Genomic DNA, 25,976 nt, shown 5'->3' on the forward strand with positions numbered 1-25,976 from the left:
AGCCATTGTTATGACATAAAAGATTAATAAAAACATTTGCAATAAATACAATGCAAAAGTTCACGACATTTGAAAAAATTTCACAGTGTGGAACATCAACCCAAAAATGCACAACAGCAACAGCAATGTTTCAGTTCTACATTTGCCCACAGTCCAGTTGTAACCGTTTAACAATTCTTTGTAAGGCTGTAAAAATGCACATAAAAGAAGAGCTCAGGGAAATGTATCGATCACGCGTCTAACAATCGATTGAAGGTTTTTGTTTCGTTTCTTTATTCGTACAGTATAAAGTGGTTGCTTTAAAATAGCGCGTCGCAGCCACCGCTGACCTTAGCGGCAGCACAGATGGCCAACGGGTCCAGTCATGTAAAAGAAGACAAATACGCAAGAACACGTGAAGCTAAAAGGAAATCCTGCGCCACGCGGGTCATCACCGACAAGTCCCCTGTACACCCCTGCACATCATCTTCCGCGCCGACGCTGTCCGCACGGCTCTTTCCACTGTAACCAGGGGGGTTACGATCCGCTTCTGGCCTCACCCGCAGATCTTCCTCCATCGGCTCCAGAGGCCTTGCGGTACTTGCACTGGATCCAGACGCGATGCATAGTCAGCTGTTTTCCCCGGTTAACCTGCAGCCGCCGGTCGACCAGGTTCTGCACCTTCTCCAGCCCGGCGCGCGTGAACAATTCGTGCAGCTCATCTGGAAGGAATACGGCGAGCTTTGGCATACATTTACACGTAATGGTTCCATAAAGAGAAATATTCTGAATATTTGCGATAAGAGAAATACAATAAGCCACAATTTTCCAATGCATCATTGCTGTTTCACAAAAACAGTAGAGTAAAAAAATAACTGCATATATGACTCCACGTTTTCTACATCTATGGACGGCGGGTAGCATAGTAGTTAAAACCATTGCCTTCCATAAAAATAATAATAATCATCCCTCTATTCTCGTAAATGACCGTGAAATGCAATTAACGGTCTGTTACGCGGATATTTTGTAACGACGGCGGAAATATTTTGTCTGTTGCAGAAACGATGCATAACACGTCATGCATTGTAGTGTTTTCTTAGTTCTACACACACTGACTGGATGCACTTACAAAAAATAATGCTATACATTAAAAATCCATAACCTAGACTGACTTCCAGAGCGTCGCCTCGGACCGATCGAGGGAGACGATTCGTGGTTTGGGGTTTTTCTCTGTATCTATGGGGTCGCTTTACCCTGAGTGAAGAAGTAGACACGTGTCCCATCTCCTCGGACGTAGAAGTTCTCTGACAAACATCTTCCTGGGGAAAGGAACGCGTCACACTCGGTGAACCTTTCACGCCCGCAGAACAGAGTAAAACATCTCACGGGAGCAGAGCAGGCCTTGCGGCCACCGGAGATGCTGCGCTCGCCTACCTTTCTTGAAACGGAGCTGCGCCATGTCGTAGCGTCCGTAGTCCCTCAGCAGCAACATCCCCCCCGGCTTCAGCAGGCGAGCCAGTCTGCTGATGGACACGTACATTCTGGGAAAGGAAACTTAGATGAACGATTCAGCCCGTAAATGCGCAACAGCCTTCATCGCGGTTCTTATCACCATCCTCATGAAGATCACGCATGAGCGGTCACGGACAGTGGAAGCGCACTGAACTAAGGGGGCCCCGCACCCCTGTCCTGTCTCACTGTGCTTTACTGCCACCTATCAGCCGGACACGTAAATACAGGCGGCGTTCGCTTCGCAACAAAAGGGTTTTTTCGGAAAATGCCACTAAAAATAAATCAGCTGGAAAATGTTTGTGTCTTTGATACTTTCTAAGTCGAACGTTTGTAACAGGAGGAGCCCGTGGACAAGCGGTCCCCAAGGTACGGCACGTGCAACTTACGACAGCCCGGACTTGTGACGGCCGACCCATCGACCTTGCTGTATTTTTTCTTTGAGTCCTCAGGTTTATCGTAACATTTAAAGACAACAACCTCCATCTGTTGCACGATAACATCGACCGGCCGCGCTACCGCAAGGCACCATATATCGTTTCTTTTTGGGTCTCGGTCAGTGTTTGGGTGTCTAGCGTCAACTGCATTGTTCACGGAACTTTTCATTCGGGCTTCCCTTTATGATACTCGTTATCTAAAATGACTAGCGAACAAAAAAAGTGACCGTTCTGGTGGTGCTAAAAACAAAAAGCAGAAGACAACAGAGTTGGAAGTTACAGTAAAAATCCATGCAGCATGAACATAATATGAATAGAGTATAGTATTATATTATTACTCAACGTACGTTAGTATTTCTTTAACATGAATAATGTGTGGGATTAGGGGAAAGAAAAAAAAGGGACCGAAGCTCTATTATAGAATGAAGGATTCACGGTAGGTGTTTGGAATGGAACCCCTGAGTAAGTCCATCGGGAAGAACTCATGGTCTTGAACGCGGCGAGGAACAGGGAACATTGGAAAGCAGACGCAAAGCTGCGAAGAGCATAAGGCAGCTCTGCGTGACACCGACCTGTCGGGGTGGAGGGCCGAGAGAACAAAGATGAGCACGATGACGTCGAGGCTGCCGTTCGGCACAGGAAACTCAGCCTCTGGGTCGCTGAGGTCGTGAACGAAGGCAAAGCAGCGCTGAGGATCGAAGTCCTCGTTGGTCTAGCAAAAAGAGGAAAAAGATTCGACTCTCTGACTTCCCACTGCATTTATAATTTATCCCCCATGACACAAAAATAATTACATCTGGACTCGACCAGCTGAAAGTAAGCGCAAAGCAACATAAAAGTATCATAATGCAATTATACTGCTGTATTTTCTCTCATTTTTTGAATACAGCTGCTGATTTACATGTCTTTTATTGCTCAATGCCAGAAGGAAAAGAAACATGTCTCAGCACAAGAACGTCACTCCAGTGGTGCCGTTGTCCGTCTCCGGTAGGGGCGGCTGCTCGAGCCCCAGTGATGATTCAGTAACGAGTTCGAACAGGAGCTGTGTAGCGGAATGTGCCGGTCTCCTCACCTCGACGAGCTCTACAGCCGTGCTGGAGAAATCGCAGCAGTACACAAAAAGTCCCGGATCGCTGCCAAACAGAGGGAACGCGGAAAAAAACGAGACAGAGTGTGAAAGACATGAAGGAAAAGTAAATCCGACAGACCGAACAGACCTAAACTCATTCATTCACTATCTGCCCAATGCAGGGTCACAGTGGTCCAGAGCCCATCCTGGAAGTACAGGGTGTGAGGCAGGGTACACTCAGACACACTAGGCGGGATTTCAAATCATCAGTTCACCTGAAACACACATGTCTTTGGAGTGTGGGAGGAAACCAGAGCACCTGGAGGAACTGTACAGACCTAAATTACACAGTGTAATTGTAATAAGTGCTGTAATAACACTTACTTGTTTGTCTTCAGGATGGGAAACACTGTATTCCCCACACCACAGCCGACCTTTAGAGACACACACACACACACAAGTTAATTCTTCTTATACAGACATATTATTCACAAGACACAGCTAAACTCTCTCATAATACATAAAAAAAAATTAAAGCATCTTCTGAGGTCAGTTGTGAAATTTCCGGTGAACGAGAACTCTTTTTTCCGAGGCGTGTCGATGAAGGCGGTCTCTTGCCTCCATGACGCGGTACGTTGACTCCGAGCCAGGAAAGTCGCAGCCGTTGAGGGACGAGACATCGGTGTGACTTGAGGCAGGACCTTCCCCGTCCCGACCCGCACCTCCCTCCAGGGTATCGCCCCCAGCCTTGGTCCTGCAGTTCAGCGCGAGCTCTGGGAACTCGGTGAAGAGCCAGTGACGATCTTTGAAGAAGCGGTTCTTGTGAATCTTGTAGAAGTCGTTCCAGTACTCGTTGGCCCGCACTTCGTAATCCTCTGCTCGAGAGGGAAAGACACTCTAATAACACGACAGAATAAAGACACCCATCGGTTTCACTGATTCTATTAGTCTTGTCTGCCAAATTATCGCAGTGATTTGACAACAATGTTGGTGTGGGCAAATTTTAACGCTCTATTTACCAGACTCCTTGTCCAAGGTAGCGAGATGTACCTATTTATACAGCTGTGTAATGTTACTGTATCAGTCAGGAAAGTACCTTGATCAAGTGAGGATCAAACCCAGGGCCTTAGGAATGAAGTGGAACAGCTCTAACCCTAACCCCACCTGCTGCCCCCAAATATTTTTTCAGGTTCAGGCTGAACGGTGGCACAGCGAGTAGCACTGCTCTCTCAAAGCGCCTGGTGGTGCGAGAGAACGTGGGTTCGATCCCAACTCAGTCTGTGTGGAGTTTGCATGTTCTCCCTGTGTCTGTGTGGGTTTCTGCTGGCTGCTCTGGTTTCCTCCCACTGTCCAAAGACATGCTGTTCAGTTTCCTCCATAGTGTGTGAGTGACAGAGAGAGAGAGTATGTGTGTTCCACTGATGTATGGATGAGTGACCCAGTGTAAGTAGTGTATCTAGCAGTGTAAGTCACCGCGGTGAATAAGGTGTGTGGGCTCAGCACTACATAGAGCTCAGTGGAAGTTGCTTTGGAGAAAAGTGTCTGCTTTAAAAAAAAAAAAGAAACGTAGATGTAAAAATGTACTTGCTGGAAAGGAGGAGGGAGCAACTGTGTGAAAGAAAGAAATAATAATTTCTCTGAATGCAGGGCAGTGGGGGTGTGGAATAACTGTGCTGGCAGTTTAGTTAGGGTACATGGTGTCTGAGTGATCCAGATGTGCAGTACAGTAAATTGTGGTAGTTACTGCACTGCGCGGAAGGAGCTCCTGCTTGTGTTCGATATCCATAAACCGATAGTGGCGACGAGAACCTTGCTTCTCCGCAGGGAGGGGCTCACTGTTCTCCTGGACCTTCCGCCTGGCGGCCGCTTCCCGCTCCTCCGTCCACTCCACATTGTCCCTGGAGGGACGGCGGGCGAGAGGTTTGACGTGAGGGAAGCAGACAGGGGGAAAAAAAAAAAAAAAAGCAAAGGACAAACATTGAGAACAAAAGTTAAAAGTGAGTTAAATGAAGAACTCGCGTTGCAGGACAATCTTATTAAATTTCATCTACAGCCAAACATGGATGGAACCGCTGACACTGACTGAGCGCTGAAGGCCGTCAGTGTCTGTTCAGTCTTAAACTCCCACAAGATACATCGGACTGATCAGAAGAGCCCTTATAATTTCAGTCATCACAACGTTCATCGACAGCCACAGCAGCATCCAGCATCAGCAGTGCCACAGCACGTCTCAGTGACACTCAGCACCACAGGCAAGCGAGGCTCAACACATGATACTACTCCTCTTCTTGTCACTCATCACAAGACACAACACTCAAGAAGCATCCCAGCATCACTCAGCTTCACACTCATCATCAGCACGCATAACTAACTCCCATCAGCACTCGGAAACTCATCGCCAGGTGCCATGGCAGATCCCTCTCTCTCCACCACAACCACCATCGCAGCACTCACTCATATCTCTCTCTCTCTCTCTCTCTTGCTCTCTCGCTCTCGCTCTCTGCCGCAGCGACGAGCTCCCCAGCCGTTTTCTGCTGTTCAACTCACCAAGCGTTGTGCTGGAACACCTGGCTCGGGTCCGTCAGGAAGCGGTTTCCGAACTGCTGCCTCCTACTGACCCCGGCGGGCGCTTCTACCGGGCTCTGTGCTGTTTCAGAACCGGCTCCGTGCTCGGCCACGGCGACAGCGCCGGGCGCCGCCATGTTGGATTGTCACGCCGGAAGCGACTTCCGTAAACGTCATCGGCCACCGTGTAGCGTCGCGGCGGCGGCGTCACGTGACGAGGGAAGGAGTCCTGCGACACGTGACGCGGACGGCGCTCCATCTACATGTCTAGGCGGACTGCTGTTTCTGGGGTTTGCAGTTACATAATAATAATAATAATAATAATAATAATAATAACAATAATAATAATAATGTACATTTTAAAAATGAGTAAATAATACTCATTTTAATAATAATACGTACAATAAATAATGTACATTTATTACCGGGTAGGCTCCGGTTCCCCGTGACCCCGTATGGGACAAGCGGTTCTGAAAATATATATATATATATATATATATATATATATATATATATATATATATATATATATATATATATATATGTGTGTGTGTGTGTGTGTGTGTGTGTGTGTGTGTGTGTGTGTGCGTGCGCGCGCGCGGTGGGTTGGCCCGGGTCCTGCTCTCCGGTGGGTCTGGGGTTCGAGTCCCGCTTGGGGTGCCTTGTGACGGACTGGCGTCCTGTCCCGGGTGCGTCCCCTCCCCCTCCAGCCCTACACCCTGAGCTACTGGGTTAGGCTCCGGTTCCCCGTGACCCCATGGGGCAAGCGGTTCAGAAAGTGTGTGTGTGTGTGTATGTGTATGTATACATATGCAGAATAAGTGAAAAGTGGAATTTTGCATCTAAATCACGAAAGGATACTCAGATATGTTGTATATACAGCTCTAAAATATGTATGTGGTTGAATATATAATACTTAAGCAAATATTGGCATTGACATGAGATGCAGGATTTCTGATTTGTGACAAGGGCAGAAATTAGCTGTTTTTGTTCTAGACGTTCCATTTCATCACAGCACTGTGCTCCTACACAGCCTATGTGTCATCAGACATCCAGTGATATATTATACAGCACTGAAGCAGTCATTTACAGTGGGGCATTTCAGAATGAACACTCGCAGACAGTCCCACATAAAAGCATTTTTATTTTGAACTTCTTTTGTAGTGCAAATGCCAAAATTAAACACTAGAAAGATAAAAAGGAATTATGTAAAACACTAGTAAAATGACACCATGCGCTCTACATGGAACAGCTCAGTCTGGTGTAACAATATAGATGGGAGAAAAAAAAAACAATGTTATTCAATGCTGCTGTTTGTATATTTTCTCCATGTCTTCCTCACTGCCCTGCAGGCCTTTTTGGCCAAATCATTTTAAGTTCAAAACAAAGACAAAAAAGAAATGAAGCCAGTGCGAGAGGTCTCACTATGAATGAGCCCAGTGCTATGGAGTATGACTGGTGTGCTCCTGCATACATCTCGTCCCTTTTCAAGCAAGCGGGTTCACTCCAGACTTACCCCAGTCGCAGTAAAAAAGGTTAAAGGACCTGGACCTGATTTATAGAGCCCACAACCGAACACGAACGCAGAAATGATCTAAAAAGTGTGCATCTGTGACATCTGCAGACACACAAACTCCTAATAAGCATTGTTTTCTTTTTTTTGAGAGAAAGATGGTGCATAGAGAATTTCACAGTGAAATCTGCCAACTTAAAATATGAACCCCCACCACTGTAACACGTGTCACTCGTACCATAAACGCAGCTGAAAACACCGCTTTAGAATGTGCTCACTTTAAAAAATGTCTGCAGAGCCACTCTAAGGAAGCCATGCAAAGCTAACAGAAGGAGCTACACGTATAAACTCCTGCCAACCGCTTGTCTGAGGTTAACACCATGTGGAGAAACTTTTCCGAAGCACAGTCATGAAACGAACCCGGACGCTATAAGTCACATAAAGGCTTTTGAAGTCACTGTTTTAAAAGTAACCAAGTAGAGAGGTAAGAAGGAAAGGCTATGCTATTTGAGCTCAGATAAATAGATACAGCAACCCAGGTAAGAGAAGCAAAGACAACCTAGTATGGTTTATACAGGTGGATCACTGAACACACTAAAATTCTTGTGCAAACACTCAGCTGCTTTCACACCAGCTGTTTTCTGTTGATATTAAAGGTCTTGCTGACAAAGCCAAGCAACAGTTTCTTGAGAAACAGGGATAACTACGTGACTCGGGTTTTAAAGCGATCACGTTCCATATGAAGGAGATCTTCACCTTATCAGGATAAACTGTGTTCAGTTCATTTGGATTGTTTTTTTTTTTATTTTTTTACGTACAGCAATATTTTTGTATGCTATTTTATATATTACCATTATTACATTCCTTTGCTGATACTTTTGTATTGACTTCACTTGAACATTTTATCCATTTACAGAGCTGAGTGTTTAATAATTCAGGTGAAGTGCCTTTCACAAGGGTATAATGGTAGGGGATATTTCAGAACTTGAACCAGATACATAAAATAACCTCTAGTATACAGTATATGCTCTCAGTAAACTGTTTCTCCTTGGCATTGCAGTGACCCACTTATGTTCTGTTCATTAAAAAATATTTCCAGTGAAAGTACAGACAGTATAGTAAAAAAAAAATTCCCAGGTAACACAGAAATGGAGCTATCACTCCCCTTCCTCCAGCCAGCCACCAGCTACACATTCACAGCTATCTTGAGTATCATTGCTCTCAACTGATCCTGGGTACGAGTCATTGCGCACTGCCGCCGTATGTCACGTTGGTGAAGGTGGAAGTGGCTCCTTTGTACAGTGGATTGTTACCCTGTAGAAATATAATATAATATAATAAATATGCATGATACACAGATCTGGACAGTGCACAATGTACGTAGTGTTATTTTTTAAAAGTTGTAGTTATTGTACTGAACACCAGGGGGAAGCGTTCGTCAAATTCAGAAATTATTAGTGTAGCTGCCCGTTATAACCTGTTTATTATATCCTGACTATGACATGAGGGAATTTTTACATAAGCAGGCCAAGAAGCAAAAGTGAAACAAAATATTTACAGTTAACACTCAGTGATTCCATTCAGTTCAATTCACAGAGTGCTCTTGGCAGACACTGACACAGAGAGCTAGAAATTAAGAAATTATTTTATGGTCCTGGAGACCCAGGGTTCGGAAAACACAGTAAAGTGTGTACTCTATTACATTATTGGAGGTGGATTTCCATGTGTAAGATGGTTAACAAGGAAAGAGGGTTAACACAGTGTGAGTGACATCTGTTTTAGGACCACAGTGATCAAAGACCAAGACATGAAACATTTAAATGATTATTTTACTCTTTAGGGAGGGCGTTTGACACGAATGGGCTCACCGTGTCCCACTTGGCGCGAGCCCGCTCCTCCTCAAACTTGGTGAATTCACGGCGGTCATGGATGGTGACCAGCAGCTTCCACAGGAACAGTGCTCCTAGGCCCAGGAGCAGGATGGCCCCCGTGACAGATGACAGCACGACCAGGACGTCGGGCCCTTTTGGACATTCTGGAGGGAACAGAACGCTCCTGAGGACAGAGTTCACAGTCCCCAAATGAAGCACGTAGCTAAAGCAACACTTACATTGAGGCAGCATGTTACCGGATGTTACGTTACTGACACGTGGGCCTGCATCTTCAAAATGTGATCTTTGGTTTGGTCTTCCAGAAAGAGAGCCAAGCTTCCAGAACCTGGTCCGACTGAAGGGACCTCTGGGTGCGTTTTGTTTGTATTCCCCAGTTTATGTTTGACATGCTTTTCAGAATCGGATCTCCTCTCCTCCTAACACTCCTTGACTGTCAAAAGCTGCGCCGCCGAAGTTGGACCCCGGTGTACTAAGTGTGGAGGCATTTTCCTTAAGAGTCTCGCAAAACATGCTCCTCATTAGCAATAAAATGTTTTCCATGCAAAAAATGATGCTTAACGAAAAAAAAAACCCAAAAAGTTTTGGGGGGGAAATTGTACACATAGAGTCAACTAGTTATATGACAGTGCTGAGTATTTTGAAAATCTGTTAATTATCATCACATCAATTGGTGCCAAAATGACACATTGTTACAGCGTCTCACCCATTTATGCAGCTTTTTTTTCTTTTCGGAGTAAATCAGAGTAAGTATTATTTTTCACAAGGGCTAATGCAGCCGCAGTGGGAAGAGGGGCTGTAACCAGCAACCTTCAGGTGACCAAGTCCCATACCCATGAGCCTGTGCCGCAGCTCACCTGGCTCTTTGATTATGGAGAGGATGGACCTGCTGCTGCTGTCTTCGTAGTACTGGAAGTACATGATGCAGTCGTTCTCGTCCTTGTAGGTGCAGTTCACCCCGTTCTTGTGAAATGCTGGCGGGCGTCCGGAGGAGAGAGAGAGAAATGGAGACGGTGAGAGAAAAAACTCAGCGGAAGGAGGAAGGTAAAGTATCACGTCAGTGTACTGATTGAGCCCACAGAGATCTCGTTGATACTACTTTCTCAGAAATTACACCCAGGATCGGCAGCTGAAGCTCTAGTCTCTAATGTTCAAGCAACCACAACCTCCTCCACTGGCATTCTGTTCTCAAACGGTGAATTTCTACTAGTACAATCGCATGTTCGCGACTGTGATCCAGCAGCGTTCCGGTGTTGGAGGGCGGAGGAGCCAAACACACGCAGGTCTGGGGTCACTGTGATGACTTGCGCCTCCTCACCCAGCATCTCCACCACTTCCGTCTCATCCTTGCAGATTCTGGTGCAGCTGCTGTCATCGTAGAGCCGTCCTCGCTTGAAGTGCTTGCACTCGACACAATCCCTGGAACAGCACACATCAGCCTTTGTCATCGCTGGAGCCGCGTTTTCATCTTCATCGTCACCATCACTATCGTGTCACAGTAACACAGCTCGTAAGAGTGACCAAAAATACACTGACAATGTTTTCCTGGAATCGTATCATAACAAGTCATCATCATTGTCACCATCATCATCATCGTTTTCATTTTCCTCCAATTTCTCAGTGCCCTCTGGAGAACATTCTCTGAAGATGATCAACCATCCATTCATCCGCCCACCTGTCCATCCTTTCAATGAAGGAACAGCAAGGCCTTCCACAGCACACACAGGACAGCAAAGATTGATGGGGTTTAAAATTCTTCATTTGCAATGGACAGGTGGGCCGCCCAAAAATTCTTTCCAGAAGGTCAGGTAGCATTTTTACTGCACCTATTCATTTAGCCGACACCTTCTTCGAAAGCATTTGATTGCAGCAGCGACAAATAAACACAAACAGTGCGAAAAAGATACTATGGAATAAATAAGTAACCAAGAGACACACACACACACACACACACACATAACTGTTGCAACAGCTGCATCTCCCTGGTACCGCGAGACCTATAATCCCACGATACCGAGCAGTACAGAATTTTTCGGGTCAGGAGACTCACTTCTTGAGGGTGCAGGCATCGGGGCAGGTGGGGCACCTCTCGCATGTGTTGCCATAGGCCCCCGGCTGGGTGCAGTCGCAGGTTCCGCACACACACTGGCCACGCCCACTGCAGAGCAGACCCAGGCTTGACATGCAGCTCTCCGCGAGGGTCGAGCAGTTGCAGTTGTCACCCGTCCAGCCAGGTTTGCAGCTGCAGCGCCCGCAGTCACACACCCCGTTTCCTGAATGCAGTTTAATGGTTGGGAAGAAATTACACTGTTCCTTCTTTGCTTGAGAGCTTCCTCTGTGAAAAACACCATGCGGTGTAACCAGGGTTTACCACACAATTAGTCCACCAGTGCCCTGTAAGCGCTGAAAATGAGAGCGACTGTTGGAGAATGCCAATTGCTCGGAAAGAAATGGACCGAGCAGTCAAGTTTAAATCTGACTTCTGAGAGTGTGAGGGAGTACGTGCAGGTGTGTGTGTGTGTTCCTCTGTGATGTCACAAGAATGTAGAGGTGCAACAGTGGCAAAGTTGTCTCCATTGTTCCAGCCACAGTGTAACCAAAATTACTGGTAAATATTATACCAGTAACTATATTCCATTTATGTGTCCAGCAGTCACTTTTCTCCAAAGCGAGGTACAACTAAGAGTAAACAGAAGTGCATCCTGCAGCAGACAGAGGACTTAGGTACAAACATGATCATCAAAGCACTACTTATTTATTCCATAACACCTTTCCCCTAGCCCACATGCTCAAGTAACTACCTATAACGTAATATACTGTACAAATGCAAAAATACGTTTACAGAAGTAGCAGGTGGTGAAGGACAAAACTACAAAGGAGCCCTGGAGGGAAGTGGGTTCAAAAGAGGTGAGTTTCGAGACCCTTCTTTAAAGTTGGGAGGGATTCAGTAGTTCTGAGGGACAGAGGGTGTTTGCTCCGACACATCAGTGCCAATGCAGAGAACCAGAGGGCTTTCAGCTTTGGACCTCTTTAGAATGGCAGGACTGCTCAGGTTTAGTAAACTCCCTGACAGAATCCTTCCAAGTGGACCACTAATCCCACCGCACTGCAATGAGACCCCATTACAAAACAATAAGCACTGTGATATCATCAGCGTGTGAGAAAAAAGCACCTGTCTAATTTTCTAGCATGATGGAAAGAACGTAAGGCTATGAGAGCAAAAAAGCAGAAGAAGTGCGCACCATGTTCTGGACGTCACATTTCAGCGCTCTCACAGGTTACTGGAGGTCATGTTTAGCCCCATAATCTGAGCTCCATTGTTTCCACAGCTCTGATGACCCAGTAAAGGGCAGAACCTCTGGTGGATCTTGCAGATCTCACGTTAACTGGGACACAGCAAACAGACCAAGATTCCCAGGACCTTGAGTAACAAGCCACTGTTGGTTAATGTTCACCAGCCTAATAAAATGGTACGGTCCAATCCCTCTGTAAATGCTGCTCGGTGTGTCCATTTGGGCAATGTTCATAAAACAGTGATGCATGGTGTAACTGTTGGAAAGATCCTTCCAGAAGAATTCAGCTGTTGAACTCACCGAAATAAAAATGCAGGATAAAAAAATTAAAAGGAAGCTCAACAAGCAGCAGAAATACACAGTGCCAGTCAAAAGTTTGAGCACACCTGCTGGAAACTAGTTCTTTCCATATGTGATAATGCATTAAACTATCACCCAGGTCATGGTTTTGAGTTGTTCAGATAGTTATTGCATAACTTCAAGGTCTGTTTTGGATTGCTGTAAAACTTAGGAATGAAAAATGGCCTAACTGGCCATAATCCTGACACTCAACTATGTCACTTGAGATCACCATGGACTTCATAAAGATCACCAACTCTTTGACCAGTAAAGCCGCCCTGCACCATGACACTGTCTCTGCCATACTGGAAAGCGGAAGCCACACAGGTCCCTCAAATGCACTCCCCTCTTGCTCTCTGCATCTTACAAACGCTCTATGGTTGGACCTATACACAGTATTACACATTTTGACCCATTGCTCTAAGCAGTTGGGTCTGGTTTCAAGCCAACTTTTGACTGGTTATGTACTATACTTCTGTTCGGCATATATTTGCGTACATTTCGGAAGGAAAAAAAGTATATTTAGATGTACACATACACACACACACATTTTCAGAACCGCTTGTCCCATACGGGGTCACGGGGAACCGGAGCCAACCCGGTAACACAGGGCGTAAGGCCGGAGGGGGAGGGGACACACCCAGGACGGGACGCCAGTCCGTCGCAAGGCACCCCAAGCGGGACTCGAACCCCAGACCCACTGAAGAGCAGGACTGTGGTCCAACCCACTGCGCCACTGCGCCACCGCACCCCCTCCTCTATTTAGATGTATTGTGATACAAACACAATATGTTTGGTATGGTCGTTTATGGTTGTTTATTCTCTATTTGTACAATATGTGATGTAAACATAAGATAGAAAGATGTGAAGGAGTGGCAGAGAAGGTTTTCACAGAGGAATGCAAACTCTCCAGTTCCTGCTCCGTTTTCTGTACCCAGAAGCTATGAACTCCGAGTCGAGCTGTTACACTGTGAGCGTGTCACAACACATGGTAAGGGGGCCTCAGTCTCAGCCTTGTTGCATCCTGTGATAACACACTTCACTTGGATCTTCCTGAAAATAGATTCCTACACACCTGAGAACTGCGTGAACTCGAGATCAACCACTTCAAGCTGTCCCTCAAGGACACTGGTGTCGAAAGTTTTGGAAAAGGCATTACTGGTCATACTAGGATTTACTTACTTATGCTATTTCCTCCTGTACTCATCCTAGGTAGGTCATCAGCTAACAGTAATTAAACACAATCAGGTCTCACATTGATCACCTCTGTCATACCATCCATCTCCTGCACTACTTCCAGGGTGCCTTCAGCACACCGAGGACCGCCGGACGCCCCCAAGTTCTGTGACTCCAGAGAAAAGCCCTTTCGGCTGAATCAGCCACCTGAAGGAGGTCTGGGGAATGATGTTTTTTGCCCATTTCTCCTACATGAATCTGGGTGGGTCCCAGCTCGTCCCATAAAAGCTACGAGAGCCATTTTTTAAGATGCATGCTGCTTGAACTGTTCTGCAGTCCTGGTGTGCTGTCTGTTTTCAGTGCACATATTTGTCTCCTCACTCCCACAGACCGTGTACTTTAGCAGAGGCCCTCTCATTCAACTCTGTGATCTCAATTACACGCTGCACTGAGCAGAAACAATAGAAAAAAAATGGACACTGGGCACTATCTTTAGCATTTTTTTGCTGGTATAAATCTATCCCTATAACTGACCTTGAACAGAGGGGTTGGCTTTGTAATAATAATACATTACATAGACATTCACATACCAGGTGGTCTATAACACCGGTACAACAGAGGATCGCCTGTCGTGTTGAAACTTCTCTCAAAAAACAAACTGTTGAGCAACAACTCACATGTTATTGCAGGCTTGCCCACAGTTGCAATAAAACTTGAAACATCCGGCTGCAGTGCTCACAGTAGTCTGTGCACCACCAAGAGAAATTAATTCTTCAGTCTCATTACTCGGTAATAAAATCAAACTCATTTGAAAGCTGTAACGTCTTTTCATCAAACAACTAAAAGATCTAAAATGAACAGGGGCACTTTATTTCTGTTCAGTTTTGAAATCAGAAAGTGGTTTAAAAACTTGGGAAGGCAAAAAAGGGGATCCCGTTTTCATTTAGTCTAGGAAATATACTGTAGCTTGTCTCTCAGACGGACAATGACATCAAAGCACATCACTGCCATAAATATTTAAAGTATTAGAAAAAAGACCTGAATTTGTGTGTGTGTGCTGGAACCAAGAGATGAGCAAATGTGAGAACATCCGTGTCTTGCTCCCGCTCGCACTGGCGGGCGGCACCCCACTCACCACAGACTTACCTGCACACAGTCTCCCTTGGTACAGCGGACAGCTGACGTCGTCGCACTGGCAGTACTTGCCATAGATTTTGCCGTAGTCGCGGCTGTGGCACGAACACTGCCCGCAGACACATTCGCCCCTGCCGCTGCAGATGGGTGCGCCCGGCTCGGGGCTGCAGTTGTCCTGCTCAGAGGCGAGGTAGTTATTTTCGGAGCACTCGCAGCGCGTTCCCAGCCGCCCTGGGTAGCACTGGCAGGTGCCGCACACATAGGTGCCATTGCCCTGGCTGCAGATGGGGCTGCTGGGCTCGGCCTGTGCCTCGCAGCCGCACTCGCACTGGAAGTCCACTGTGATCTGCAGTGCATTCTTGAAACCCACCGGCTTCAGCATGAAGGTGTGGCGCTTCTCCTTGGGACAGCCACGCGCCAGCACCTCCACACTGAATGACACCTGTGGGCGAGAGGGCGAACGACTGGGGTCAAAGGGTTGGGTCATGAGTTCATGAGGCTGGGGTCATCTTAGTGGACAGCTCTGCTCTGTCCAGCCAAGCCAACCTGAGAAGGTGAAGACCAGCTGCTCATTGTTGAATAACAACTGGTTCAGTCTCATGAGACAGTGACAGAAAAATACAGTTTTTATATTGTAATCCTTCAAATTTTCAGAGATAAAAATAATTTAAATGTATATATTATCATATATTTTATTAAAAATCGCATTACTGTCTGGATTTAAAATGTCTATAATCAAATGCAATCAGTATATTAATGACTGTTTTTTACAGCAACCCAAGTTAAACATTGGAAATACACACACACACACACACATTTTCAGAACCGCTTGTCCCTTACGGGGTCACGGGGAACCGGAGCCTACCCGGCAACACAGGGCGTAAGGCCGGAGGGGGAAGGGGACGCACCCAGGACGGGACGCCAGTCCGTCACAAGGCACCCCAAGCGGGACTCGAACCCCAGACCCACTGGAGAGTAGGACTGCGGTCCAACCCACTGCGCCACCGCACCCCACACATTGGAAATAATGGATAAATATTGGTAAAAATGTCAATCCACTATAAACATTAAATACACACACACACACACACACACACACACACACACACACATTTTCAGAACCGCTTGTCCCATACGGGGTCATGGGGAACCGGAGCCTACCCGGTAACACAGGGCGTAAGGCCGGAGGGGGAGGGGCACACCCAGGACAGGACGCCAGTCCGTCGCAAGGCACCCCAAGCGGGACTCGAAACCCAGACCCACCGGAGAGCAGGACTGTGGTTCAATCCACTGCGCCACCGCACCCCCTCTAAACATTAAATATTTTAAGCAAAAGTATGGTGTGTGGACACATTTCTCATTACCGTTACACTTGTTCAAGTGCCTGTCATAGGTACAGATCAATTTAAAAACATAAATGACACCTCATCGAGAAGTTAAGATTAAAGATGAAGACAAGATGAGTCGATCTTTTGTTTTTCACAGCGTAAAAATGTCATGGTTTCTGATCTCGCTACTGTAAGAAGCTCTTGTTAAAGATCTTATAGAGGTTAAAAGGAAGTGATTTTGAAATCATTTTGAAAGTGATTCTCACCTGCTTTGGTTTCAAGAAACTGAAACTGACCCAACTGAGAGTGGCACTAAAGGGACTTGGTCTGAAGACACGGAAGTCTTGAGAAGACAGAAGAAAGCCTAAGGGCTTCCTGTATCTGAGCTGATCTCTTGGTTTTAGGGTGGCTGCTTGGTGTTGCTGAGAGTTATGAACTTCCACTGATGTGAAATGGTATACAGAAGGCTCAAACCCTACGGATTGTCAAAGTACTCTTAGGTCCAGGGCAAGACCAGGACGGAGATTACGATGTTTTGCGTGGTGATATGGGATCCATCCTGGTCAGGGTCTTTATTGCCTTGTCACCACCCTTCTCCCAGGTAGTCCCTTCAACGAGCCCGCTGTGAAGTTCTCACAAGTTGGATCTACGGGCGAAGCTAGCAAGGTACTCACAGTGTCCCCAACAGTGAGGCCAGAGCAGGACCTGACCCCACGTATGAACTCGTTGTTCATGCAGGTGGCATTGAAGGACAACGACAGGTACTCCGGTACTCCGATGAGCTCCAGCTCCACCTTGGAGCGAATTTTCTGCCCCGAAAAAAGATAGCCAAAACACACACCAACAGAAATGAAGATCTTCATTATCACTGTGTGTCATTGTGATGGGTCATACTCAACTGGTATGTTTGCTGCAAGTACTCAAAGGAATAGGAAACATTTGCAGTGTAAGCATAATTCGTTATTGCAATTATGATTTATTCATTTAGGCAACAGCTCTAACCACTACTCTACCTGCTGCTTATAGAACAGTCAAGAACGACAGGTCTACACACACAATTACATATCAAAAGAACACCTCTGTTGATGTCTCACTAATTATAGACATTTGTCATGCATGACAAAATAACTAAAATGCAAAATATCATGAAAATTCCATTCTGTCTGTTTTTTTTTCCATCCATACATCTCCTGCAGAGATGCAACCATCATTTTTGTGGACAGTTCCATAGATATCACAGAAATACACCCAAAAGCATTTTTGTTGCTGGCTCACAAGAGGACATAATGATAATGGCTACTTTCACCATTCACCTTCACACAGAGACCCTGTACGTTTTGCTGGGTCATGGGACAATTTAAGAATAACCTGTGATCACCTTGTAGGCCTCCTGGATGAGCTCAATCACATTGCCCGAGTCATCAGCCAGCATCCCCACCACGGTCCCAGGAATGAGCTCACTGTAGTTCTGTGAGATCGAAGAGCACAGCCATAGAGTGAACGTGAGTTTTGTGATGTCACCTGAGCATATGAGCGCCTCTCGTCTTTGGCATGTTCAGCAGGTATGACCAAGTCCTCCTTCAGTCAGTTATTTGTCAGTTACGGTACAGTTACATGCATACATACATCGTCCGAAACCGCTTGTCCCATACGGGGTCACGGGGAGCCAGAGCCTAACCCGGCAACACAGCACGTAAGGCTTGAGGGGGAGGGGACACACCCAGGACGGGACGCCAGTCCATTGCAAGACACCCCAAGCAGGACTCGAACCCCGGACCCACTAGAGAGCAGGACCCGGTCCAACCCACTGTGCCACCACACCCCCTTCAGTACAGCTACATTTACATGTATTCATTTAGCAGACGCGACATACATCTCATAGAAAATACAATGTGTGCATTACATTAGTAGAAAGAGACACTTAGATGCCAACGCGTGATTCTTAAGTACAGTTAGTTTGTTAAGTAGAGTTACATGATTCTTAAGCACAGGTATCATTTCTCAGAAACCTCTTGCTGGAATACATTAGACTGAGAGAAAGGAGGAGGTCATACCCACCCGATAAAGTGGCACAACTCCTTTGGTCACAGCAAAGATGAGGTTGATGTTGCTTTCTGACAGCTTCTCTGTTAGACGGGCCAAGGATGGGTAATCCTACACAACATGTTCCAAAGCATGATCTTTCACTTAAACCTCTTCACAAGTATCCAACTCAGGTCTTAATTACTTAAAAAGTATTTACGTAGCTAAGGCATAAATTTACAAAGCTTTTATCGCAACGACAAACTGCACGATGTACAACTGCACAACTCTCTAAAACCCGTAGGATGCTATAAACCATAGTCATGTGTTCACAAACAAAGACCAAGCAGTAAGGGCTCCTCACCATCGTGGTGGACTTCTCATACATATTTTCGTTGTTCAAGTAGCATTGCCCGTCGCTTGGCAGGACTATGCCTGCCAGGCGTCCGTCCAGTGCCGTGTGTGTCGTCGCATCCGTGGTGAACACCAGCAGGTGGGATGCTTCCTGTCTCCAGCCAATCTTCTCCTTCAAGAGTGAAATGAAGGCATTAAGACATTGCAGATTTTATGAGACAAAACACAGGTGGCTTCGTGCTAGAAAGGAGAATCACCTTGCAGGCAGCGACCTGGATGATGGCATCAAAGCCCCCTTCCGGGGAGTCCCTGTTCCGGGAAACCTGCTGCTTCTTCACCTCTTCAGTGAAGCGACTCAACTGATCTGTGAGGGTGAGCACGTGTTTGAACCCAAACTGGGGCCAACAGGTGTTCTGGATGCTATAGTTTCAAAAAAAGAAAGGGGCTATAGCTGGTATATTAGACAATAAAAGGTGAGGCCTACCATTTCTGAGGGCAATCAGAATCAGAATCAGAACGAGCTTTATTGCCAGGTATGTTCACACATACAAGGAATTTGTCTTGGTGACAGAAGCTTCCACAGCACAGACAGAATGACAGTGACAAGACAGGTGAGAAGATAGAGTATGTGAATGAGGGATAAAAAGTATATAAAAATATAAAGTACCCAATATACAAAAATAGTCACTAGAGATTGTATGTATGTACAGGTATGTTCTATACAATGCAAGGGAGTGTGAGTAAGAGATGTGATGTGATAAATAGTTATACATATAAATATAAATAGCGTTGTGTATTGCACTGGTTTACTCTCTAGGGGGGATTTAGCTGTTCATGAGGTAGGTGGACTGAGGAAAGAAACTTTTCTTGCGCCTGGCTGTCCTGGTGCTCAGTGCTCTGTAGTACCGGCCAGATGGCAAAGGTTTGAAGAGGAAGTGGCCTGGATGTGAGGGGTCTAGAATGATTTTGCTAGCCCTTTTACTGACTCTGGACGAGTGTAATTCTTGGAGAGCTGGGGAGGGGGGGGTGTGCCGATGATTCTTCCAGCAGTCCGAACTATCTGCTGTAGTCGCAAGTAGTAGCAAAAAATGTGTCTTGTTCTCTAAATGTTGATTTCTCGTAAAATCAGTGGTAATCTGGTAATCGATATCTGCCCATGGACCACTCAAAGGTAGGTGATGCCAAGGTGACAATTTAGTCAAAAGCAATGAATAATTTTTCTCATTTACGGTGATGGGTAATTCAACAGGACCAATTCAAGCCAAGTGCTCAAGTCGCTCACCTATAGCAGGGGTTTTTCAGGGCCTCCATAGGTGTCATGTACATGTAGGGTGAGAGCGTCTTGTCCACAAAGGCACCAAAGCCCATGCGCAGGTTACTGGTGATGAGACTCATGTTGCCAGCTAGGTCATTGCCAAGGGTGCGCAAACGGTTCAGGTCATCCTTCATGGAGTTGGACAGGTCCATAAGGTAGTACAGGTCAACAGGGTAATCCTCTACCTGTCGCACCTGTACTATGAACTTCTTGGGGTCATCTGAGGGTAATCAACCAAGTTTTGCCATCACTGATAAGGTTGAAAGTTTGAAGTAAACACAAATAATTTTAAACAGACTTTAACCACAGCAGCATAGTGTGAAGCACAGTTACTCCCTGTGTGCTGTCTAAAGTAGATTTGTTGAGATTAATACAATGCAGGTGTTTCAATCACCTGGTCTGAGCTTGAGATGGAGCTGTTGCGGCTGCATCTGGATGACATCTTTGCCTGAACTGGCCTTAGAGCTGAGGGGCCGGTCCTCCACCACCTCCAGGCTGCTCACAGGGAACTCCAGCTCCTGTAAGGCACATCCAGCTGCCAGAAGGTTCGCCTTCAAGTCGCAGCGGGAGGTGCTGGCCTCTTTTGGACCAAAATCCTGCCAAATCATGCATGAGCAACAAAGGATAGGAGTATAAAAAGCACAAACTCAACAGAGTGATCAGTGACAGTCTGTCCAATCTATCAGTCCATAATTCCACTTCCCATCAGTCTATCACTTGTAAATCCCTCTCTAATTAAGTTCCCTGTAATCTGGAACCAATCACAGGATTCGCAGGACACGTGCCTGGAGTACGCTCTGAATGAAGCAAGTCTCATGCATATGCTGTCATCATAAAGTTACAAACGCACAGCTGCTGCCTGCCGAGACAACAGCCATGTCTGTCACAAAATGTAGGCACGACAAGAGAAAATGTCAATTTTCCTGAGACAGAACACTGAGTCCAATTGCAGTGCATCATTCCTTACAAAATTGCAGAATTTCACTTTGTTTTGGCCCATATACTAATGTTTGAAACATACCAATGAGCTAGACCAGTAATAGAGTACTGCCCTTACGGTGATTTTATTCTCAATTACAATCAATCAGCTTCACTGGATTTGGATGTAAAAATTGTACTCTACATAGGTCAAACAAGATGGAGGACAGAGCTTGTAAGCAGTGCTGACCAAGGATGTGGTGGGTGCAAATGGGGAAGAGGCTGAGTTATACCTGCTGGGAGCACCACGCACAGCTGGGGTGCACGGCCAGGCACTGCTTGCAATTGTTGGCACCCCGGGAAGTGCACATGTTGGAACCTGGAGACAGGGAGGATGGACATTCAACCAGCAGATAGAATGGAGGGAAAGGACATGGATTTGTGTTCTGAAGGTTGCTTGTTCCCACAGACCCTGCTGTGTTCCCACTGGAAGCAGTACTTGAACTCATATTCTTCCAGTAAGTGGTGGGGGGGTCCAAAGAGCAGTATCCTCCTCCACCTCTGACCACTTGATGGTTTCAGTCATGAAAGGTCCAAAATGGAAAGCCCATACAATCGTGATTTTGGCTCTGATGTGGAGAATGTCCTTCTTCTCTCCCTTAGAACACATGAATCCCTTTCAATATTGAAGAAGGCTCTCAAAAATGCATCACTTTTGGACCAACTCCTCTCTTGAACGTCTAACATCTACATAGATGACCAAGTTGTACAAATAGGTAAATAACTGCAAGTTACTTTGGAGAAAAGCATCAGCTAAATGAATGAATATAACTGCATGTCAGTATTTGAAGCTCTTTGCTGTGAGACGAGCTTTTGTTTACTCAAAACTTTGTACAGAATTTCTAAGACTGAAACTTCCTCACTAATCACTTGGACTTGACTTAAGCCCAAGTGATCTGAATTCAGATTGCTACGCTGAGGAGTTTTTGGTCTCCCCAGTGTTGAATAACAAGATAAAGTTGGAATCATTGGAAGAAGAGGTCCACAAAACTGACAAGCAAAAGCGAGAGGACATGCTTGGACCTGCTGCACAAGCAGAAAAAACTTGAGAAGAGCCTGTCTTGAGTGTGCCTCAGTTATATCCTGTTCCAGCCAGCACTGACAAGCAAACACACCGCACCGTCCCCTCGACTCCCACTCAACGCCACTTCCTGGACACGTAAGTTACTATGAGTAGGGCCAGCCGCAGTCCCGGCACACACTCGGGGTACCACCGCTCAACCACAGCTCAGCCTCACGAGATCTGATGTTTCATGGGATGTCTCTGCTGCTCCTCACTCCGAACCTATGCCCTGCTGAGATTTCCCACATCAGTACTATGCCCCCGTGTAACGCAGACATGCCAGGTCACATGCTTATTATATCTTCCACATGACACAAAAACTTTGCACAAAGAAAAATGAGGGCTGGCGAAGCTAGTAGCTCCTTTAGTGTGTATTCATTTCACAGACACCGGCCTCATCCAGCGTTGGATATTCTGTACCGAAGTCACTTACGTTTACACAGCCGGTCAGTTCTTACCGCCTCAGTAGGCCCACAGGGTAATTACCTTCATGAAGAGTGACACAGAAGCAGTGACTACAAAAGCTATATACAGTGTAGGGGTTCGAAGCACCACAGCACCTGTCGCTCCTTCACTAGGAGCAGTTGAGGGCTCATTAAAGCTCTACTTTGGAGGTACTTCTCAGCAGAGTCGCCGTGTACCCATAGATGATATACAGTGGTTAGAGCTACTGCCTTTGGACGCAAAGGTTGCGGGTTTGAGCTTCATCATCTCTGGCTGTGGTACCTTGAGCAAGGTACTTGCCTTAAAATTGTTCTAGTAAAATTACCCGGCTGTATAAATGGGTGAATAGTTGTAACCTCAACACTGTAAGTCGATTTGGAAAAGCGTCAGCTAAATGAGTAAATCAGTCATGTACAGTAGGACACAGCTGGAGCCTCCAGTCGCGCGCAACTTGCAAGAGCAGCCTGCGTTCATAAAGTGTGCGACGCATAACACTTCTTCTAGAACTGCCCTTGACCGAGACAGCGAAATACAACATTTTCTGCATTTTCTGGCAGGTGCAACAAAAGGCAGGGGGTGGAAAGTGGAGTCTATGGTACTATGGTACTCGGTTGTGCGCAGCGATCCTGATGCTTAGTCATTAGATTAGTACAGCTGAGCTGCTAGCGAAGGTGGCAGGATCGAATCTCAGCTCTGGCTGTGTAGTACCCTGAGCGAGGTACTTACCATAAAATTGCTCTAGTGAAAAAAATAAGAAAATAAACGAACTGTGTAATTGTTATTGTAGGTAGAATAACGGACTGTAAGTCACTGGAACAGTGAGCTCAGCTAAAAGAATAAAATGTAAGCGCACGAGACTGTGTTAAGCCTAGTCTAACAGCAGACTTTAAATTAACGCGCTTTAAACATGCTAAGTAATATATTTTAAAAAGTAGCCGAATTTGGAGGAGGCAACTGGTACATATTATCTGTTTAGTTTCAGCGCCAGACAAGTTGAGGCGATTCATTCCGCGCGCGGGCACTGGCACGCGCCGCTCCAGCTCGCGGGGCGCGGATGGGCGCGCGACAACAATCCCTACTGTGTCAGTTACGTGCGAACCCGCGAGACGATGCCACTCGACTCGTCCTCTCGTCAGCAATCGCCTTGAGGCAAACATACTCTAAGTTTTCCCCGCATACTTCATTTTTTACCTTTGCGTGGCAAACTGCCCGACGACGGGAAAATTCTCTATTCTGCGCGCCCAAGTGTCATTATTTCTTGTCTAAACGGTGGGTCAACAATAAATATCACCGAAAGTTCAGTACTTAAGGGAGCCTCCTCCTCAGGAGGTTCCTGTGTGGAAAAGCGATGTTTTGTATGAAAACACACATAGTCGGACAGAGCCAAGAAATGCGACTTACCGAAAACCTCAGAAACAGGCAGTAGAAGTAGAGAGTACAGGAAAATGTGGCGCAGTGAAGCGGCCATGGCATGTCCAGAAAGGTCGAGAAATGTCCCAGATGAAGAAGGACAGCAGAGGAACAACCGCGTGTCCTGAAGACTCAGACTGTGCTGGGGATCCCGGATGTGCTGCCAATCCAGGTGTCTCCTGAGGAACCGTGCAGGTAAGGAAGCTCACCTTCTGAAGACAAGGCTAGTGTGTGTGTGTGTGTGTAAGAGAGCGAGAGAGTGCGTGTAAGTGTGTGTTTTGGTTCCCTGGTGACCCAGCACCCACACAGCACTGGGACATGTCACAGCCCGCTTCGCACCCTCATTCCACAGCACCTTCTCGCCCTGATGCTTTACCCTGGTACACCACAAAAGGACCGTTGAGAGAACTTAGAGAGACCTTGGGGTTAGTTGCTGCAAGAAAGCCACAGACCCACAGTAAGCAACACAGACACACTCAATAAACTCTCAGTAGCCAACAACCTTCACCTTATACAGGCATGGGTGGTACGGTGGTGCTGCTGTCTCACAGCGCCTGGGGGGGTGTGAGGACATAGGTTCGAGCACCACTCAGTCTGTGTGGAGTTTGCATGCTCTGGTTTCTTCCCACAGTCCAAAGACATGCTGTTGCGGTTCCCCCATAGTGTGTGAGTGACCGAGAGAGTGTGTTCCACTGACGTATGGGTGCGTGACCCAGTGTAAGTAGTGTGTCTAGCAGTGTAAGTCACCGCGGTGAATAAGGTGTGTGAGCTGATAACACTACATGGAGTTCATTAGAAGTTTCTATGGAGAAAAGTGTCTGCTAAATAAAATGTAATGTACACACCTTTTATTAAATTGCAGGTTAAGGAAGGAACACATGAATCTGACTTGAGTTAATTAAATGCTGTAGTTGAGTAGCACTTGAGCAAATCAATAGTGTTCAAAGTTCGAACAGGCCCAAGATGTCCTTTCAGAACCTGGCTTTAGGAACTGGTGTACAATTAATGACTAAAAGCCTGCTGAAACATCTTTAATCCAAAAATCAGCATCTGGCCAGCAGCCTGGCCATCTTCATCCCAGGTTAATTTATAACCCATCTTAGCATAGGTTGTCTCGTACTGGTCACTGCAGGAATTTTTACCAGGTTGTAACACACACACATACACAGTCTGAAGCCACTTGTCCCAAGCGGGGTTGCGGCAAACCGGAGCCTAACCCGGCAACACAGGGCGCAAGGCTGGAGGGGAGGGGACACACCCAGGACACCAGTCCATTGCAAGGCACCCCAAGCAGGACTCGAAGCCAGGACCTACCAGAAAGCAGGTTGCAGCCAAGCCTGCTACGCCACCGTGCCCCCTCCAGGTTACAACATTTTTTGTTTAATTTATTAATTTCTCTGTTGTTTTTCTTCAGAGCACCTTCTAGCGACCTACCCATTTGTGCAACAGGGTAATTTGTACTGGAACAATTTAAGATGAGTGCTCTCCTGAAAGGTATTGCAGCTGCAAGTGGGATTCAGACCTGGGTCCTTGGAGTTCAAATGTAGCAACTCTAACTACTACGCCACCTGCTGCCTGAGCACAAATGTTCTCTACAGAGCCAACAATGTACGGTATGTATCTTTCATTTTGTTGCTGTATGGATTACTAACACACCAGGAAACATATGGCCTTTCGAGTGGTTAGGCATGAAGTGGCATCCAGTAGAATTATGAGGTTTATATTTGCAAAAATGAAAAAAAAACTGAGCAACACCACAGAATTTACAAAAAGGCCCATCAGACCAATCAATAACCAAAAGGAAGTGAAAATAGAAAAAAAAAACTGTTGAGGGAAAAGAAGACTACCTGCTGAGAATTTCAGAGCTTGCAGACAACCTTAAGTAGTAAAGATTCAACTGAACCTTGTTCCCCTCTGCCTTGAACTCTATGTATACAGTGCTCCATCAGGTGTGTGTATCCTAGACCCAACTAAAATCTCCTTAGTGATTCTATGGCGCCATCAGGTGGTGACACCAAACACATGTAAGATCCAAAAAATATGGGAACAATTCGCAGTACTGAAAACACATCTAGTTTCTGAACATCATACCAAGCTGTCCACTACAATCCCAGGTATTGCAGTGTTCTGTAGGCTTAGTTTGTAGTTTGTCTGAATTT

At 46.2% G+C, this 25,976-nt stretch overlaps 2 protein-coding genes across 4 annotated transcripts; both read right to left on the reverse strand.

The window, feature by feature from the left end:
- Positions 1-256: 256 nt before the first annotated feature.
- Positions 257-5,726, reverse strand: mettl2a (methyltransferase 2A, methylcytidine). Of its 2 annotated transcripts, XM_018764633.2 has the most exons (9): positions 5,542-5,726; positions 4,804-4,892; positions 3,613-3,869; positions 3,379-3,428; positions 2,998-3,058; positions 2,498-2,637; positions 1,414-1,520; positions 1,233-1,298; positions 257-701 (listed from the first exon to the last, which is right to left on the reverse strand). In XM_018764633.2, the coding sequence occupies exons 1-9, from the start codon at positions 5,694-5,696 to the stop codon at positions 517-519; spliced, it is 1,110 nt and encodes a 369-aa protein (XP_018620149.2). In that variant the 5' UTR covers positions 5,697-5,726; the 3' UTR covers positions 257-516. The 2 variants fall into 2 exon arrangements, with proteins under 2 accessions (XP_018620149.2, XP_029109951.1); XM_029254118.1 differs by lacking the exon at positions 1,233-1,298.
- Positions 5,727-6,689: 963 nt separating this feature from the next.
- Positions 6,690-24,247, reverse strand: itgb3a (integrin beta 3a). Of its 2 annotated transcripts, XM_018764680.2 has the most exons (16): positions 24,173-24,247; positions 23,809-24,041; positions 21,134-21,219; positions 20,317-20,518; positions 19,890-20,142; positions 18,865-19,027; positions 18,618-18,779; positions 18,290-18,385; positions 17,610-17,699; positions 16,906-17,040; positions 14,916-15,345; positions 11,012-11,234; positions 10,280-10,380; positions 9,819-9,935; positions 8,941-9,107; positions 6,690-8,386 (listed from the first exon to the last, which is right to left on the reverse strand). In XM_018764680.2, exons 2-16 carry the CDS (start codon positions 23,873-23,875, stop codon positions 8,315-8,317), a joined length of 2,364 nt encoding a protein of 787 aa, XP_018620196.2. In that variant the 5' UTR covers positions 23,876-24,041; positions 24,173-24,247; the 3' UTR covers positions 6,690-8,314. The 2 variants fall into 2 exon arrangements, with proteins under 2 accessions (XP_018620196.2, XP_018620195.2); XM_018764679.2 differs by lacking the exon at positions 24,173-24,247 and having other exon boundaries at positions 23,809-24,063.
- Between the last annotated feature and the right edge of the window lie 1,729 nt (positions 24,248-25,976).

This window comes from Scleropages formosus, chromosome 8, assembly GCF_900964775.1.
Source record: "Scleropages formosus chromosome 8, fSclFor1.1, whole genome shotgun sequence".
NCBI lineage: Eukaryota > Metazoa > Chordata > Actinopteri > Osteoglossiformes > Osteoglossidae > Scleropages > Scleropages formosus.

Excerpts from the sequence above, each read along its gene's own strand:
- mettl2a (XM_018764633.2), bottom strand. The coding sequence starts at position 5,696 with ATGGCGGCGCCCGGCGCTGTCGCCGTGGCCGAGCACGGAGCCGGTTCT. Across the intron at positions 3,429-3,612 it reads CAACGTACCGCGTCATGGAG|GTCGGCTGTGGTGTGGGGAA; the intron begins GCAAGAGACCGC and ends GTGTCTCTAAAG. Across the intron at positions 1,299-1,413 it reads GCAGCTCCGTTTCAAGAAAG|GAAGATGTTTGTCAGAGAAC; the intron begins GTAGGCGAGCGC and ends TCCTTTCCCCAG.
- itgb3a (XM_018764680.2), bottom strand. The coding sequence starts at position 23,875 with ATGGCCGCTTCACTGCGCCACATTTTCCTGTACTCTCTACTTCTACTG. Across the intron at positions 18,780-18,864 it reads TCCAGGTCGCTGCCTGCAAG|GAGAAGATTGGCTGGAGACA; the intron begins GTGATTCTCCTT and ends TCACTCTTGAAG. Across the intron at positions 11,235-14,915 it reads CCAAGGGAGACTGTGTGCAG|GAAACGGGGTGTGTGACTGC; the intron begins GTAAGTCTGTGG and ends AACTGCATTCAG.